Source organism: Nannospalax galili, unplaced genomic scaffold, assembly GCF_000622305.1.
Source record: "Nannospalax galili isolate Female #2095 unplaced genomic scaffold, S.galili_v1.0 scaffold744, whole genome shotgun sequence".
Classification (NCBI taxonomy): domain Eukaryota; kingdom Metazoa; phylum Chordata; class Mammalia; order Rodentia; family Spalacidae; genus Nannospalax; species Nannospalax galili.
Window position 1 is genome coordinate 1866701 of NW_008351509.1, and position 17427 is coordinate 1884127.

At 48.6% G+C, this 17427-nt stretch overlaps 1 protein-coding gene across 1 annotated transcript; it reads right to left on the reverse strand.

The window, feature by feature from the left end:
* Nucleotides 1–3275: 3275 nt before the first annotated feature.
* On the reverse strand, nucleotides 3276–7658 carry LOC115066840. The gene has a single exon (XM_029553693.1). It carries the CDS (start codon nucleotides 7656–7658, stop codon nucleotides 3276–3278), a length of 4383 nt encoding a protein of 1460 aa, XP_029409553.1.
* Between the last annotated feature and the right edge of the window lie 9769 nt (nucleotides 7659–17427).

The window sequence follows — 17427 nt, forward strand, 5'->3', positions numbered from 1 at the left end:
GTGCTGGGATTAAAGGCCTGCACCACCACACCCAGTTCCAGTGTTAATCTTAAGAGACCATCTGGTCTTTTCATGCCTAGTTCATGTTCATCCAAGGTCACATGTCCTTCCCTGCCTCCACTGTGTCCAGTGGAGATGGGTGGGCACACTGCTTGTAACGCTTTGATATGTTAATTCTCAAGCATACCCACACCACATTCATTATCTTTTTGAGTAGAGTACCAAACTGCGGCTGCCAAGGGGACACTGCTCATCAGACCCAAGAGTGGATGGTTTTGCTGGGATTAATTAAAAGTCATTAGTCCAGATTAGGTCCATTAATAAGTCATTCCTGAACTGGCTCAGCAAACTTCCCTAAGTTACTCCATTCTGTTCAGAGCCATTTCAGCAGCAACTTTGCTCTACACCAAAGGGGTGGGGGGCAACCTTGGGTCTTAGAAAATTGCCCTAGCCATGAATCATGGAATGTGCTAATGCCAGACATTATATACCTGACTAACCAGCTTGTTTTCCCTTCTGTAATCCGCTTGCTATCTTGGGTCACCTTGATACAGGGCATAAGACCACCCTTGTTATCCTGTTATTGTATGACCACCTAGAAGTCATTTACCTTGACTGTCTTATTATACTTATTATGGCTAAAATAGTTGGCTAGTTTTAAGGTCACAAAGTTGATTGCCAAGTTATGTGACTGTATCACTTGTCTGTATAATGATTGGGTGTTGGTTAATAGAGTCAAAATTCTGCTATGTTGTACAAACCTGATTGGTTCACAAGTGTCCTGTTTTAATAACAATTCTGTAATCCTATAAAAACTCTGACCTGACAATCATCAGGGGTGCTTCTACTCCTGAGGTAGACAGCCCAGTTAGTTGAAAATTAAAATTTACCTTGCTACTTTTCTTAAAGTGGTGTTGGTGATTTTTTTACGAACTCCGACCTATAACAATTCCCACAGTGATATTGACTCTGCATAATTCTGAGAGTGACAGTCTCAAGCGAGCATTTTATAATCACTCATGGTGTCTCCTGACAGGCAGACTCTGTGCCATGTGAGGGCCTTACCCACCATCTGTGTTCAAAGGGTCTGCAGAGGGTCTATGAACAGAGGGTCTATGAAGCAGCTGAAAGCTTACAGCAGGCCATGAGCCAGTGAGTAGCTCCTGTGCGTTAACTGATCTGTGAGCCAGAAGCTTAAATAAATGTTTTTATTGGGGTCTTATCGGGGATGGTCTGCACCCCACCTTTGGCATTAGTTGCTGATGCTTCTTAAAGGGACACCTGTGAGCATGATGTTTTATTTCCTTTCTGTCATCATGCTTTTTGTCAAACATTACCTCATGTCCTTTGTGGAACAAACTGTAATAAGAAAAAATAAGTGAAATAACCATTGCACTTGTGTGATGGGGGATACCCCTCTCTGGGCACCTGAGGTATTGGAGCCGCTTCCCAAGTCCATGGACAGCCTCGTGTGAGCAGGTACATTTTATAACTCCAAAAAGGGCTGTAGGGGTATGTGACCTCTACTGGAACCACTTCTACTCTCCTGTCTTGTGTCTCTAAGGAGCTGGCTTTATAGAGCCCATGGGTAGGGTAGGAGTTGCTGCACCTTGCCCCACACAGGCTCTTTGCCGTCTAGGCTTGATAAACAAAGACTGAGGCATCTCCTTAGGACCCCAGGAGATAGATGACCCCCAGAGGCACAACTAAGGTGCCTGACAATGAACACAAGGGGGAAACTCTCAAACTCTTACCTACTGGTAAGAACCCTGTAACCCTGGTAAAGGCCCCATGAAGGCGGCTAGGAGCACCACCTCCTACAGGGGGAGTACAGAGTGTTTGGAGGGTGCTGTGGAACTGACACCATGCAGAGCACAACACATGAGGACCTTGTGGTTCCTGCTTGACCCAGGGAGCTCAGGTTTCTGTGCAATGGCTCATTTGCCTGCTCAAATGGCCTTGAACTGGAGCGGGGACACCCATACCCAGCCTCATCAGGGATAGGACAGGACATTCTTGCTAGACATGGATATTTGAGTCAGAAAACAAAGGAAGTTCCAGTGTATATAGTGCCATCTCCAAGGTGAGGAGGGCATTTTAGGGAATTTCTTGGTTGTGAGGAAAGCAAACAGAAGTCTTCAAAAGGCAGAAGGCAGTATTTCAGAGAGGGTGTCACCAAAGGAGAGTATGCTGGGATATTGACAACCATCACCTCAGTTCCTCTGTGGTTCTGTTGGGATGGGGCATCCCTATGAGTTAGGAGGCCATACTGAAGTGTGAGTGTCAGAGCTTGAAGAGATTGAATTGTTGCACACTGCTCCAGTGTGCCTGGTGGGCCCACTTGTGTGTGTTACAGTAGACACACTTACAAGGGGCAGTTTGGAAACTGTAAGGCGTTAAATGAGCCTGAGGCAGTATAGCAACAGCTGACTAGTTGCCTTCCTCATAAGTTCTCGTGACAGCAAACATCCCAGACAGAAATTCTTTAGCAGCTGAAAACAATTGGATTCATGTAGGGTAGTTCAGTTGACAGCAGGATGGAAGAGGTTGGCTCACATCAGGGATGCAGGCAGCCGCAGGGATGGTAAAGGTGACAGTGTCCTGAACAAAAGTGTGCTTGGAATTGTTTATTTCAATGTTGGAAAAGCCTCCTGTGGCTCCCTGTGGTTGCCTTCCTGGGAATTTCCTGATGTTTGCCAGAAGACAAGCCAGTCCGTGACCCCAGGGTCCTGCCAGCTGTGATCCACAGGAGCCTGGTACCAGTCCAGGAGTCCATGTAGCTTAGGTAAGTACTGCTTTTCCCATATATACAAGGCTCAGGTTGCAGGTTACAGGTGCTGACTTTGGGTGCTGGGCAGGGACATGGTCAAGAACCCTTTGGGAGCAGGAGGCCAGAGGACAGAAAGGGCAGCTTGTGATACTGACCTCTGCTCTCCTAGGGCAGAAATGAGTGTTCTGTGCCCTCCAAGTCACAGTGTAGATCAAATGTCATGCAGACCCATGTAAGCAATGGGCCATAGCAGGCAGCCGCGGCCAGCACCTTCCTCATGTCAGGGAGCCTCAAGGTTACAGGAAAGAGTGCAGTGCCCTAGACATGAGCAGGCAATGCCTGCATGAATCCCCAAGATCAGTTCATATAAAGTGAGAACAAAGAAGGGACATTAATATTTCTATTCTCTCTGTAGGGTATGTTCAAAGACACATTCATTTGGAGAGGGACACCACATTGAATCCCACCCATGAGCGCTGGAGCACTATAGGTTCATAGTGAAATCTCACTTTGGGGGCTCAAAGGTGTCGCTGGCCCTGAGAACTGTGGGTCTGAAGGACAGATCAAAGGCTCTCTGGTCACTGAAACTTTGGGCATGATACTTTGCAAAGTGCACCGACCTGCGATGCCTGCCATCTGACAGGTCCTTTTTTGCCTCAGGGGAATTTGGGAACCCATCTTGGGCAAAGGGTTGGGAGGGTGGGTGGCCCCCAGCATGGGATGTGAGCTGGGGAGAGCCATCTGCTGTCTCCAGAGAGCAGGTTGTGGTACTGCTGCCAGCCAGGGACTGACTTTCTTGGGGCAGGTGCTGGGTGCTTGGGCTTCCTTGGCTGTTGACTCTGGGGCCTTGACTTAGAGGTTCCCCACTTGTACCAGCAGTGGGTGCTCCTTTAGCTAGGCTGTCAGGTTGTCCCCAGGCCTGAGGCACTGAGTGGCTGGCCTGTCCATGACCCTGGGTCTGTCCCTGTACAGCCAGGCCACCAGGCTTTCCAGGGCTCCCTGGGGTAGCTGGGTTCTTGCCAGCCTGGGGGCTGTGTCCTTGAGTTGGGCTCCCTTCCTGTCTCCCCAGTGGCCTCAGTGGATGCTCCTGGCCCCTGACCCTGTGCTGGTGGGGGGTTTTCTCCACTGGCATCTTACTGTTCACTACCAGGTCCTGAGAAGCCCATACCTGAGGCTCTGTCACACACAGCACAGCCTTCTGTGCAGATGCAGAAGCATCTGGTCCTCCAGCCTGGTATAACCTTAAATGCCCCATGCCAATTTCCTCTGACCCAAGGTGACTCTGTGGCTTCCCTACATCCACCTGTGTTGGTAGACTTTCTTTGGCTTTACTCCCCAGGCTTTTTGCCTGGGGGACAACCCTATGCTCTGCCTGCTGTGTCGGGGAAAGAAGCTTTTGATCTTGGGCTCTCTCCACATGCCTGGTCTCTGCCCTCATGGCTGACCCTGTAGGCTGCATGGTGGAGTGTGTTGCGCCAGGAAGAAGGTGTTGCTCTCTCTCAGGACATTTTCCTTCCAGTGCATGTTGGCCCACAGGGGGCAGCGGTGCCTGGGCGAGGCACCCTCCTGGGTTCTTCTGTGGACTTGGGAATGCTGTACTGCTGCATAGAGGGCCTCCTTCCATGGGTCTGTTTATGTTTGCTGCCCTTTGGCCGGGTTTGCTCACTGCTGGCTCACTGGAAACACATAGGTGGGACTCAGCAGGCACCAGGAAGGAATCCGCAGTTTCCCCTGGCTGAACAGTTGGTGCTGCCGACTCTGGGCGCTGACTCTGCACCATGCCCGCTGTGATGCTTCCTTCAACGGCTCCACTCTTGTGCTGTGAGAACCTGCTTGGTGCCAAGAAAGAATGGCTGCTGGGTTCTTGTGTTATCTTGTCTTTAGAGTCCAGAACACTGCCTGACCATGGTGTTGTCTTGTTTTCAGTGTTTTGATTACCATATAACCACGGTGTTATCTGTTCGGCATCCTCGGCATCACCCACCCGTGGTGTTATCTTGTGTTCAATGTCTTGAGCATCACCTGCTTGTGACATTATCTTATATTTAGTGTTCAAGGAACCACCCGACTGTGGTGGCGTGCTGTGTCCAGGGTGTTGGGCACCACCTGCCCATGGTGTGACCTTGTATTCAGTGTCTTGGGCACTACCTGGCTGTGGTGTCGTCTTATGTTTAGTACTCTGGGCATCAACTGCCCATGGCATTATCTCGCACTCATCATTCTGGGTACAAACTGGCCATAGTGTTTTCTTGTGTTTATTGTCCTGGGAACTATCTGACTGTGGTGTTGTCTTGTGTTCAGCAGCTTGGGCACCACCTGCCCATAGTGCTAGCTTGTGATTGGAGTCCTGGGCACTACCTAGATGTGTTATCTTGGGTTCAGCACCCTGAGCACCATGTAGTTGTGATGTCACCGTGTGTTCATTGTTCTGGGCACCAGTTGGCCATGACATTATCTTGTGTTTAGCATCTTGGGCACCACCTGCTTGTGGCCTTTTCTTGTGCTCAGCATCTGGGGCACCAGCTGCCTGTGGCATTATCCTGTGATCAGTGTGCTGGGTACCATTTGGCTGTGGCATTGTCTTGTTTTCAGATGGTGTTATCCTGTTTTCTGTGTCCTGGGCACCAGCTGGCCATAGTGTTAACTTGTGTTCAGGGTTCTGGGCACCACTTGGCTGTGGTACTGTGAGACTGGTGACATTTCCTATAATGGTCGCCTCCCCAGAGGCTTTGATACTTGTCCTAGGCTGTTTATCTAATGATGACTGACTGTTATTGCCCGAATCATAGCTGATGTTTTCCTGAGGATCCCTCAGGGGTGGAGATGACTTGTTCAGGGGCCTTTTGCACTCCTCCTGCACAAATTGGATGCTCTTGCCTGTTGTGATAGAACTCTCAGGCCTTATGTAGACCTGGGATGGCATCAGCCCAGTAGTGGGTACTTCTTGCTGTGGGCCAGCAGCAGAACATGTACCTATTTCTGAATGGCTTTCCACAGCAGTGGAATAACTTGAGGTGCCATAGTTAGCTGTAGGTGCTTCATTTGACTCTGGCAATGGGTGTTTTTCCCAGTTGAGGTCAGTGACACTCTGTCTAGAAACACCACTGCAATACCTGAGATCATGGGCATTCTCAACGCTGTGTTTTTTCTCCTTTCCGCCAGTAACATTTTTTGAAGGCATTGGTATTAGAAACATTTGTGGGCCATCACCATCCACACTGGTGGCATCTCTTAAGTCTTCCTGGAGTCTGTGCTCTGCAGTAGGACCAAGGCTCATTGGCATCCCACAGGATTTATTCATTATCATTGGGGCTTGGTGACTCTTCCTGTCTTCAGTCACAGTGGAAAATACAGCTTGTGTATTTTCGGTCATGTTCTCTCCTTTCAAAATGCAAGAACACTTGTCTTCACAACTTGCTGCACTTTGCAGAGGGGTCGGAGCGGGAGGAAGGGCTGGCATTTCATGAACAATAGGAAGCTGCACTGTTATTTGTGGAGATTTGATAGCAGGTTGTGCTCTCTGCTCAGCCTGGACTGCTAGAGGGGCCAGAAGGGGGATCTGTGCCACAGCTTCCTGTTCTGGCAGGTGTCTCTGGATGGCAAAGAAGGGTTCTCTTTCTAAGTCTGAGGACGTCCTTTCTGCTTCATCCTCAGAACTGCACACAGTCATGATGATTTCAGGGGCTTCCCTTGTGTCTTCTTTCACCCCCTGGGTGTGGTCTGTCGCCTCTTGTGCATTGGGCCCCAGTGTTCTGTCGTTTTCAGCTGGTCCAGCACCTCTGGGTTGGGCCAGTCCAAGTGGGGACAATGCTGGTACTTGGACAGAGAGGACTCTGCCTTCACAGGACATGCCAGAAGAACTTGGTTGGAGTATACACTCTGTGTTCAGAGCCACGTGGCTGTCTACATGAGTCACAGCCTGGGGCACCAAGGACTTTAGCTGTTCTCTCTGCTCCTTGCTCAGGACTCCTGGTGTTTTGTTTCCTGCAGGCTCCATGTCCTCTGAGTTGGAGGACAGACTGGGTTCTCTGATGGGCTGACGCCTGGACTCCAAGTGACTAATTTTTGTGCAGTGGGACAACCAGCTCTGGGGGCCGCAGACAATGGTGGCAATGCTGAGGGCTGGTAGGGGTTCAGCTGTGCAGGCCAGAAGGTGAGCAGGGGGAGTCCTGGTACAACTGGTGGCCAGGGTGGCCATGTGGAGCACCCGTATTTGTGGCCTCTGCACTTTCTTCTTCTGTAGGGTCTTACTCTTCCGTCCCTCCCTGTGCAGGGGCAACACACCAACCTCTGAGCGCAGGCAGCTGCTCTGTTCAAATCTCTCTTTCAGCTTGGAGAAGATTGAAGTCCGGCCCACAATTTTGGGCAGAAGGCCCCTGGCAGCTCCAGGCCGCGGAGCAGGGGGCTTCTCCCATGCTTCTTTCTCCTTAGCCTCCTTCTCTTCTGCAGCCAAGAACTTCTTCAGGATGTTTTTCACAGTGCTCTTCCCACTTGGGGGGCTCCATTGGGGCTTCTCACTAGTTGGAGGCCTCTGGCTGGTACCTTCCTTGGTCTTTTCTAAGAGCTTGTTGATAGTGGCACTCACAAGGCTCCTACCAGGTCCTTGCTTGTCCTTGGAGATCAGTCGGCCTACCTCCCGTGTCCTTTTGAGGTGGGGCTCCCGGCCAGAGCCCATGAATTTAGCCTGGAGAAGCTGGAAGCGTGTGGGCCTCCGACCAACTTCCTGGGACTGAGATGGGCAGCTGGCCCTGTGCTTCCCATCTTCTGCCTTCTGGGGTCCATCTTCACGGTCCAAGATGTAGAAGAGGAGGCTGCGGAGGAGGGTACGGGCTGCCTCGTCACATGTCCTGCTGATCTTCCTCTTCAGCACCTGTGCGTCGATGGACATCTTATCACTGCAAATCTTGGGGCTTTTGGAACTATAGGAGGAAAAAAAAAGATGGTCACATATTTTATCATTTCCCTAAGATGACTTTTTAACACCCTTCTGCTGGGTGATCTCATACCCTGTGTACCCAAGTCTCACAGGAGGAGCATAAAATGAAGCAGAGTCTGTCTGTACTTGAGTTCTGGGATGTCTGGGACACCCACAGCCCTTCTGGGCCTCTGTTTTCTGATAAGCGGCACAGATTTCTGACTTACTCCACTCCTGAGGGCTTGGAAAAGTCTGCATTTATTAGCTTTATTGAATATACTTTGGAAAAGTTTGTACACATAAGGTATATTTAAATAAAAATGATTTTGCTTATAGACTAGACAAAAACATCAAATTGGAAATTTTTATTTTCTATGTAGTGTATAGTTAACTATCTCAAGTTTTTTTTTTGGTCTTTTTGAGACAGGGTCTCCCTGTAGCCTCACCTGTCTTGGAACTATGTAGACCAGGCTGGCCTCGAACTTACAGAGATCCACCTGCCTCTGCCTCCCAAGTGCTGGGATTAAAGGCATGCACCACCACACCCGGCAGTCTCAAGTTTTAAGTAGGAAAGATAATGTTACATTATATTCCACTATAATCCCCAGAACCTGTGATCCCGGGGTGGAGAATTTGATAGCAACTGCAAACCTTCCAGGCCACTAGGCAAGAACCAGTTGTAGCAGTGAGCATTGTCCCTCTCACCCAACCTGGAGGGGAAAAGAATTGGGGTGCTTGCTGGCTCCCAGAGAGACCCCTAGACTGGAGGGGGCCTATGAGACACCCCATACATTCCTCCCCACCAGCCAGCTGGCATAGAGAGATGGGTTTTGGTTATCTGATGAAGTTTGCTCTGCCCACATTAGGCTAAGAAGTCTTGCTCCTCTGAAACTGGACCATGCTGTGAACTGGAGGGTCTCCCAGTCAGCAGGGAGGGACTGGAGCTAGTTTCCAGTTCTCTCGTGGTAATTTTATGAAGATGAATTCAGAATCTTGACTCTACCATGTGTCTGTTAGTTGTTACATACTAGAGAGATGGCCAGAGATATAGAACTGAGATTCACGTTCTACCAGGAAGATCTTCACAGTGCCATTTATGATACTAAAAAACCGGAAACATCCCCAACTTCTAACACCAGGGCTGCTTAAGCTGTGGTTCATCCACATTATGGGAAAACAACAGCCCAGGGATCTACTCTAGATGTAATGGTCTAAGAAGAACTGAATCAAAGAGACGCACCCAACTGAAAACAGCCTGGAAAGAAGTATGCAAACATAGTTTCTTTTGTATTTTCTCTATTTTTCTAGGAGAGAGCTCTGTCTTCAGAAGCCATGTGCAAATTTCCTTCTAATAAATGGTTACACTGGGCATGGCAGTACATGCTTTTAATCCCAGCACTTGAGAGGCAGAGGCAGGAGGAGCTCTGTGAGTTCAAGGCCAGCCTGGTTTCATAGTGAATTACAGACCAACTAGGGCTACATAGAGAGACCCTGTCTTTAAAAAAAAAAGCTGTTCCAGGGCTAGCCACATGACTCATTGGTTAGAGCACTTGCTCCCAAGACTAAGGACCTGAGTTTGATCCCCAGAACCCACATGGTGGAAGGAGAAAACTGATTCCTCCAAATTGTCTTCTGACCTCCACACATGACTCCTCCCTAGATAAATGTAAAAAAGGAAATTTAAAAGCTCTTACTAGCCAGGCAGAGTGGTACATGCCTTTAATCCCAGCACTCAGAAGGCAGAGGCAGGCAGATCTCTGTGAGTTCAGACCAACTGTGATTTCAGACCAGCAAGTTCCAGACCAGCTGGGGCTAGAGGGAGACCCTGTCTCTACTGAGCGAACCCTGGTGTAACCAGGGAGATGACAACAGCCTCATTCCCTGCTGTGCCCCAGACCTCATGGATGGTGTGAGCTATGGCCATGTAATTGGTTCAACATCAAGAAATGGATTCCCAAAGGGAGCAGAGCACCCCAAGCTCAACACAGTGCTCAAACTGTGGGGCACTCATGGCTCCCCTGATGTAGTGTGCATACGCGGAATGTACCCTTTGATGTTTGCTCAGAGCCAGAGCACATCAGAGCACCTGGAGGACCTGTGGAGTCTCAAAGGCAGGAGAGCTTTAGGGAGCTTCCTGGGAGACCTTTGTGTTGGTGCTGGTCCTGGTCCTGAGCACCACCAGGGTAGGGAGGCCTCTCCAAGCCTCAGACAAGTGTGTGCTGAGAGAGCTGACATGTGGATCTGAGTCTTACCCAAGAACTACAGTCTGAGCACACAGAAAACCCTGGTGGGGCGTGAGTGAGTGTGGCACACAGGAATGACAGCTGTGTAAAAATAACTAATCCAAACAGCAGCTGTGCTGTCCACCACTAAGAACACTATTGTTCTGACTAATCAGGACATGAGGGCCAATACCCCAGGAAGGAGCAGCTTTCTGTCTTTGCAAGGGTAATCTGACCCAGAGCAACCCCCTGATTGCCCCTGCCAGCAGCCACTCACACTCCCTTGTGCCCAGAGGGGACAAGAAACACCACTGATCAGCATCTCGTGATTGGAAGAGCCAAGAAGCAGTCTCAGAGCTCGGGCTTGCTGTTTGCGGTACCTGGTCATCACAGTCTGGTTACCTGGTCTCCTATCCAGATGGCCTGTGGACATATCCCGTCAACTGATCAGGTCAGCCATGGAAGTTGCCATGGGTGGAGAGAGACACCCTTTCACCTGAGGATGTTCACCCTCCAGGACTTTTGTGGTCTAGGAAAGCCTTCCAGCTGCTTCCTTCAAAGCAGTTCACATGCCCTAACAGCTGCTGGAGGCAGAGAACACAAGGAGCTGGCTGTGTACCCTGCTGGGCTTGCGGGGAGCTGAACCCAACCGCATGGATTTGAAATCTGCATGGAGGGGGTTGCAGATTTCCTGTCTCTGAGGTAAGTGTCTTGGAAGTGGGCTGCTTCAGTTTCAGGTGGTGTTTTTGTTGTTCCTCCCCCAGGGCATCTTCTAACCGGTAGCCATTAGATTCTACATCTTGAAGTTGGCCCCAGGCAGCTGCTCAGATCTAAGCTTCTGTCTGGTCATCTGGGGACGCACAGGCACATTGCATGCCTACAAACTCAAGATTCCCAAGTTCCTCCTCCTCCTGTTTACCCGTCCCTTTAGGCACACAAGAGCTTTCCTGGCTCCTACCTCTTAAAGCCACTAAGCCCTACAGCTTTAAGATGTGCCAGAATATTCCTGGCTCCAAAAAACATGCCCTGCCCCTCCTAAGGTTTGCCTGCCTCACATGAGCTCCACTGACCTGATAGCCAATAGTGTCCATGTTCTTGATGGCCAAGTGACCAGTTCTCCTCTGCTAGCCACACCCAGTGGCCTCCTGCTCCTGGACCTTGCTGCACTGCTCTCTTGGGTGTTCTTTGCACCGCCCAGAGGACATCAGCCTCTTTGATCCTCCCCACCTGGTCAGGTCCGACCACAGCTTTCCTATGTTGCCCTTGTTGCCGCCCTCTTCTGCTTTCAGGATATGCCCACCATTCCAATGTGAATACCTGTACACAGGATCTCAAGTGGGGCTTGGGACCCAGTGCAGACTGAACTAACAAATCCACAACTCCAAAGCATATGCCCTCCAGCAGGGGCTGAGCAGGCCTGTGTATCCTTCGCTCTATAGTCCCTATGAGGGGACTCCACAGTGACCACTACCAGTCCCCAACCAAGTGCCCCATACCAGACCATAGAACTCCTCCTGTGTGAGACTTCAGGAGCCACAGGGCCTGAAGAGACATGTGGTGAGGGTCTTGCTCCCTAGGCATGTGATACAGATAGACTCACCTGGCTTAGGTGGTACGAGGAGGCTCAAGGAACCTATATCCCTCAGGGAGCTTTGTGGTCACACGGCCTGTGAGACTGGCTGGGCTATTTCAACTGTCTTAATGACTTCTCAGGTGAGTCATTAAGATGACTGAAATAACCTCACTGACTACACATGGTGAGGATATTCTAATCGACTGACTAAAGGCCACGAGGCCCAACCATGCAGAACATTCACATATTCCTCTCTGAGGACTCCTGAGTCTCAAGTTCTAAAGGGAGAAATGAGAAAACCAGCTGGTATTACAAGATACTAATGACTCTGCTTCTCCAGCCCCAAGAGAGGTGGCCCTGTCCACATGCTCCATGCCACAGTTCCATGACTGTTCTCTGCTCTGGCCAGTGCCTACTTCTAAGGGGTAGTGCATAAGCAGGACATTATTAGGGAGACTTGCTGAGTGTCCTTGTTATACCAAGGATGTGTCTAATCAGCTTGATCAATTGAGCCAAAGCTGTGCTACATCACATTTCAACTCATCAACAGTTGTAAGCTAGTGTGTTACCAAGGTGTTATCCAGCAGCTCACCACCTGGGGCCAACACTTGAGGCCATTTGGGGCCTTCAGTCTAACTGCTGCATGGCAAACATGACAAGGGTCTTTATCTACCAACCCCAGATAGAATTTCAGAAAGTTCCCAAAAGCTTCCAAGATCATCTAAGATGTTTTCACTCGTAGGGCAGGTCAGATGCTTTCCTGAAATTTACAGGCCAAGATTAGCGGATTAGACCAGGGATTTAAATTCTTTTCTGGTGAGCCACACCTGGCCCTATCACACCAGGGCCCTACAGCAGGAGGGCGTGAGTGATGAGTAAAGGAGGATTTCACAGCCCTCTCTGGTGAGTCACTTGTGTTCAACAACCATTATTAACCAAAATAGCCTCCTTCCTGTGGATCTCTGCTCATCACTCCCCAGGGCATCCACTGTGGCTGCTGAGTGAGCTTCTGTCTTCCAGGAGGCCTCCCCTGTCTCCAGACCCAGCCTTTCATGCCCTACCAACTCCTAGTGAGCTCTAGATGCACTGGTCAGCCTCAGGAAATGGAATTCTGGCCCCCTCTCACCTGGAGATCTTTGTTCCAGCCCGTCTGCCTCAGACATTGTGTCCTCAAGGCTGTTAGTGCCAGCCCCTCAGGCCACAGCTCCAGTATCCCCTCTTGGGGGAAATCCTAAGCTCACATAGGCCATGATTGCTCCCTCTCTGAACATTATCAGGGATGGCTAGTTATGCGACCACTGTGAGACCCCAGTGCAATTTCAAAAGAATCATCCTATTTCCCTCCCCCCACCAACTTGAACATAGGCTTCATATGAGTAGGAAGCTTGTCTGTATCCTTTTCTTCCCCCAGTGACCATGAAATGCCCAGCATGAGGACCAGGCCTTGACAGATGCCCGTGAATGGAGTGGAAGAGCCCTGTGGACACCTGACTCATCTTCTGTCCCTGTGAGGCCAGCTGCAAGCAGCATACCCCTCCCACCCTTTTGTTCTCCTTGCTCTAGCTCCAGCCTTCCAAATCTGTTTCCCTTCCCAGCAGGGCAACTCCTCCTTCTGCTGGTAGGTTACTGCTTATCCCCTATATCCCACTTTGGGACCTTTCTCACAGAGCCTTTTCTAGCTACACAGCTCTGTGAGTCCTACGCTGTGGTCCTACAGAGACCTCTCTGTGTACCTACAGTGAGTGACACTGTCACCTGAAAAAAGTTACTGAATCAAAGGGAGGGTGTCTTTGTGTTCCTGAGGCCCAAGCCCCTCTCCTATGGTTTCTTCCCACCTGCCTTAGTCCCTTCTGAGCTGCCTGGCATCTCTGGCCTAACCTATGCCAGAACACCCCAGAATCCTCATTGCATGAACACACCCTATACTGGAGTACCAGGAGGGCTTGTGGGGATCTTGTGCTGCTTGTATGGGTTATATCTTGCCCAGTAGCAGAGTGTAGATGTAACTGAGCCCATCCTCTGTGGCCCTTAGGCCCTTGGACGAACTTTAGAGCCTGAGACCAGAATCTACCTTTCCAAGGCCAACACAAACAGGGAACCCATAAACCTTCCTAATTTAGGCATCAGCAGCAGGCAGACAAGGTCATCTAGGTTAGAGAGAGACTGGACAATCATCTCAGGACATATCCAGGCTGCTCCGTGGGGACTAAAGCTACCTCTAGTCACTGTCCCCATCTTCCTATTTGCCTGTACCTTGTCTCCTTTTGTAGCTCAACTAAGACATACATACCAGGATGGTGTATGCCCAACAGGGGGACATGTCCCCATTCAGAACATACTTGCTATGAACTTGTGTTTTCTGCCTCCTAGTTCGCTTCAGTTTGACATAGCCTAGAGTTATCTGAGGGAGTCTCAACTGGGAGATTGCCTTATCAGATTGCTTTGTGGAAAGGTCTGTTGGGCATTTTCTTGATTGGTAATTGATGTAGGAGGATCCAGCTCACTGCATGTGGTGCCACCCCTGGACAGGGTCCTGGGTTGTATGGGAAAGCTAGTTGAGCATGAGCCAATGAGTGAGCCCGTAAGCAGTGATGGTTCCTGCCTCCAGGTTCCTGGCTTGAGTTCCTGCCTCGACTTCCCTTGATGATGGATTGTGACCAGGAAATGCAGGAAGTGCAAACTGAAATAAAACATTTCCTCCCCAAGTTGCTTTTGGTCATGATGTTTATCACAGCAGCAGAAAAGCAAACTAGAACAATCTGATTCTATCACTTTACCTGAAACTGTGAGGCTGGAAAGCCACAGCTTCTTCCTACTATTGCTCAGCCTCCTAGCACATGGTAAGGACTACCTGCTTGGCCTCCTAGCACACAGTGGGTCATCACTAAATATCTTGATTTACTACTTTATTTTTATGACTGCTTCTTTCGGGGGGGGGGTCCTTTCCTCAAAAAAATCATGAACACCATGGAATTAGGCCTCCCTGGCTCAGTCCTGACACACCAGTCTAGGCAAGGGCCAGTGGCTTTTGCCTGCCATCCTACAACCCTTCTCTCAGCTCATAGACAGATTCCTAACTGCTTCATCAGAATCCTCGTGACCACTCTGGAGGGACAAACTGTCCCTGAGACAAGAATCCTGGGGCACTGATCTGGAGATTTTTAACAAGCAACATGCACAGCCTGACCAGCTTCCATAGACCAACAATCTGTCACAAAAAGTCTGGTTCCTTGGCCAATAACCTGCCCCAGGCCTCCGTGGGCAAGTTAATATTAGGAAGAGAGAAGTAATCTAGGTTCATTTGTACTTTTACAAATAAGATTGCACTTTAGGGGCTGTAGAGATGGCTCATTGGTTAAGAGAGCTGGCTGCTCATGTAGAGGATGTAGAGGACCCAGGTTTGGTTCCCAGCACCTACATGGCACCTACATGGCAGCTAACAACCATCTGTAACTCTAATTCCAGGGGATCAGACACCTTCTTCTGATCTCTGCTGGCATTGTATGACCCAAGTGCACTATATACATTCAGGCTTATATGCATAAATAATACAAAAATAATAAATAATATTTTTAAAAAGATTGCACTTGTTTCATATGTCTCAAGGAAGAAAGAAACACTCCACTGATTAAACTATGAGACAATAGAATATTGGCTGCATCACAATATCAGAAATAGGAAAGAAAAAAATGTCCTAGAATGAAATATGGTATCGCTGTGCTATTGGTAGAAATTAAGGTATTTGTACAAGAGATGTGAAAGTTAACCAGGCATAGTGGTTGCAGGCCTGAGATCGCAGCACTGAGAAGGCTGAGCGAGTCAGGAGGATCATGAATTTGAGGCCATCACTAGCTACATAGTGAGACCCTATCTTTTTTTTTAAAAAAGAGTTCTATAAATTACAGCATGCTTATACCATGGAGTACTAATTATAAAGTCTAAGGAAAGCATCATGTAAGCAAGTATGTGTTTATGTAGATATTCTCACATAGATACACAGAGCTATATAGGACTATGAATAGATTACAGATAGATAAATAGGTACATAGATAGATGAAGCCATGTTAGTGAGAAAAGTCCAAAGCAAACCATTCCATATACTGAAATTCCTATTTGTGAAAAGCAACCACATATGTACATATAATACAGATGAACAAGTCACTGCCATGTACAGCCTTGATTGTAGATGTAGAAGAAAGTTCTGGCAGGGTACATAGGAAATGGCCTGTGGCCTGTGTTCTGGGCCCAGTATATGAGCTCTGGTGAGGACTGGGGAGATCCTATTTCTACACACCACCATCAGCAGCTTCTGATTCTGAAACCATGTGCACATGCTGCTGTTTTGGGGGGGGGGTTGTTTTGTTTTGTTTTGTTTTGTTTTTGTCTTTTTGAGACAAGGTCTCCCTAACTGGCCTGGAACTCACTATATAGACCAGGCTGGCCTTGAACTCACAGAGATCCGCCTGCCTCTGCCTCCCAAGTGCTGGGACTAAAGGCGTGCTCCACCACACTGGGCTACATGCTGCTTTTGTACTCAAAGCCAGCCAGTGTTATATTTCTAACAGTAGATGCAGGGTTCATCTCTTTACCGTCTTTGGTTTCCTTTTCCTTCTCAACTTTGCATTTCTCTATCATGGGAAAATGAAACTAGGGGAATGTTCTACAATGCTATGACTTTCATCTTATTCTTTCTTATTTAAAAACAATTTGTGAGGCTGGAGAGATGGCTCAGTGGTTAAGAACACTGGTTGTTCTTGCAGAAGACCCGGGTTCGAATCCCAGCACCCACATGGCAGCTAACAACTGTCCGTAACTCCAGTCCCAGGGGATCTGACAGCCTCTTCTGTCTTCCGCAGGCATTGCATGACACGGGTGCACTTACCTAGATGCAGGCAATACACACATACACATAAGATAAAAAACATTAATTAAAATTTAAAAAATAAAATCAGTTTGTAAATAGACTTTCTGATTCTTATGACTTCTCTGAAACTGCCTGTGAAGTAAGATGGAGCTCATGCAGGCCTTCATCCTGAACTTGCTGCATGCTGCTTCTTAGGGCTATCTTTTTTTTATGTGCCAAGGCCAGAGAAGGGAAAAGCCACTTTCAGGTTAAGCCTCAAGTACTAAGCTGCTGTGTTACATTTGTCTAAGGAAAGTTCCAGCTTGCTTAAGTTCAGCTGGGTTGCTTTTCCTGAAAGATAACTACCCATATCCACTGCTCCAGGCTGGGAGCAGCAGCATGCAAGACCTTCCCCTATGCCTGTATCACCTTTCCCTATGCCTGTATCTCTGCTTCTAATGGAAAAGTGTGTTAGTAGCTGGAGAGATGGCTCAGTGTTTAAAGCACTTGCAGAGGACGTGAGTTCAGTTTCCAGCATCTACACGGTAGCTCACAACTGTCTGTAACTTCAGTTCCAAGCAATCTGACACCCTCTTCTGATCTCCACAGGCACTGTACATATGTGGTACACTTACATACATGCAGGCAAACAATCATACACATAAAATCAAAATAAAAAAATAGTGTGTTATTTCAGTTATTAAAAAATAAATTAATAGTGTGTTATTTCAGTTATTAAGAAATGTGGTGTATGTGTGACACACACAATCACATCTGCTCAGTATAGAGTACCACAGATTCTACACACACACACACACACACACACATCAAATCACATCACATCTGCTCAGTATAGAGCACCACAGATTTTACTGCCACATGACTCTATGAAATAGAAGCCAGGTACTCTTAAAAAAAACCCATGCCCCAAGACATGCCCACTTCTCCACTGATGCAGAAGTTCCCCAAGAACAAGGAAGAAGAGGACAAGGTATATGAGACAGGGCAAGTCCAGGAAGTCCCAACACATCCCTGAGCCTGTGTCAGTGGCCTTTGCTAAGACAGTACACAGCCGCTTGTTCAGCTGTCTATGTAGACACATAT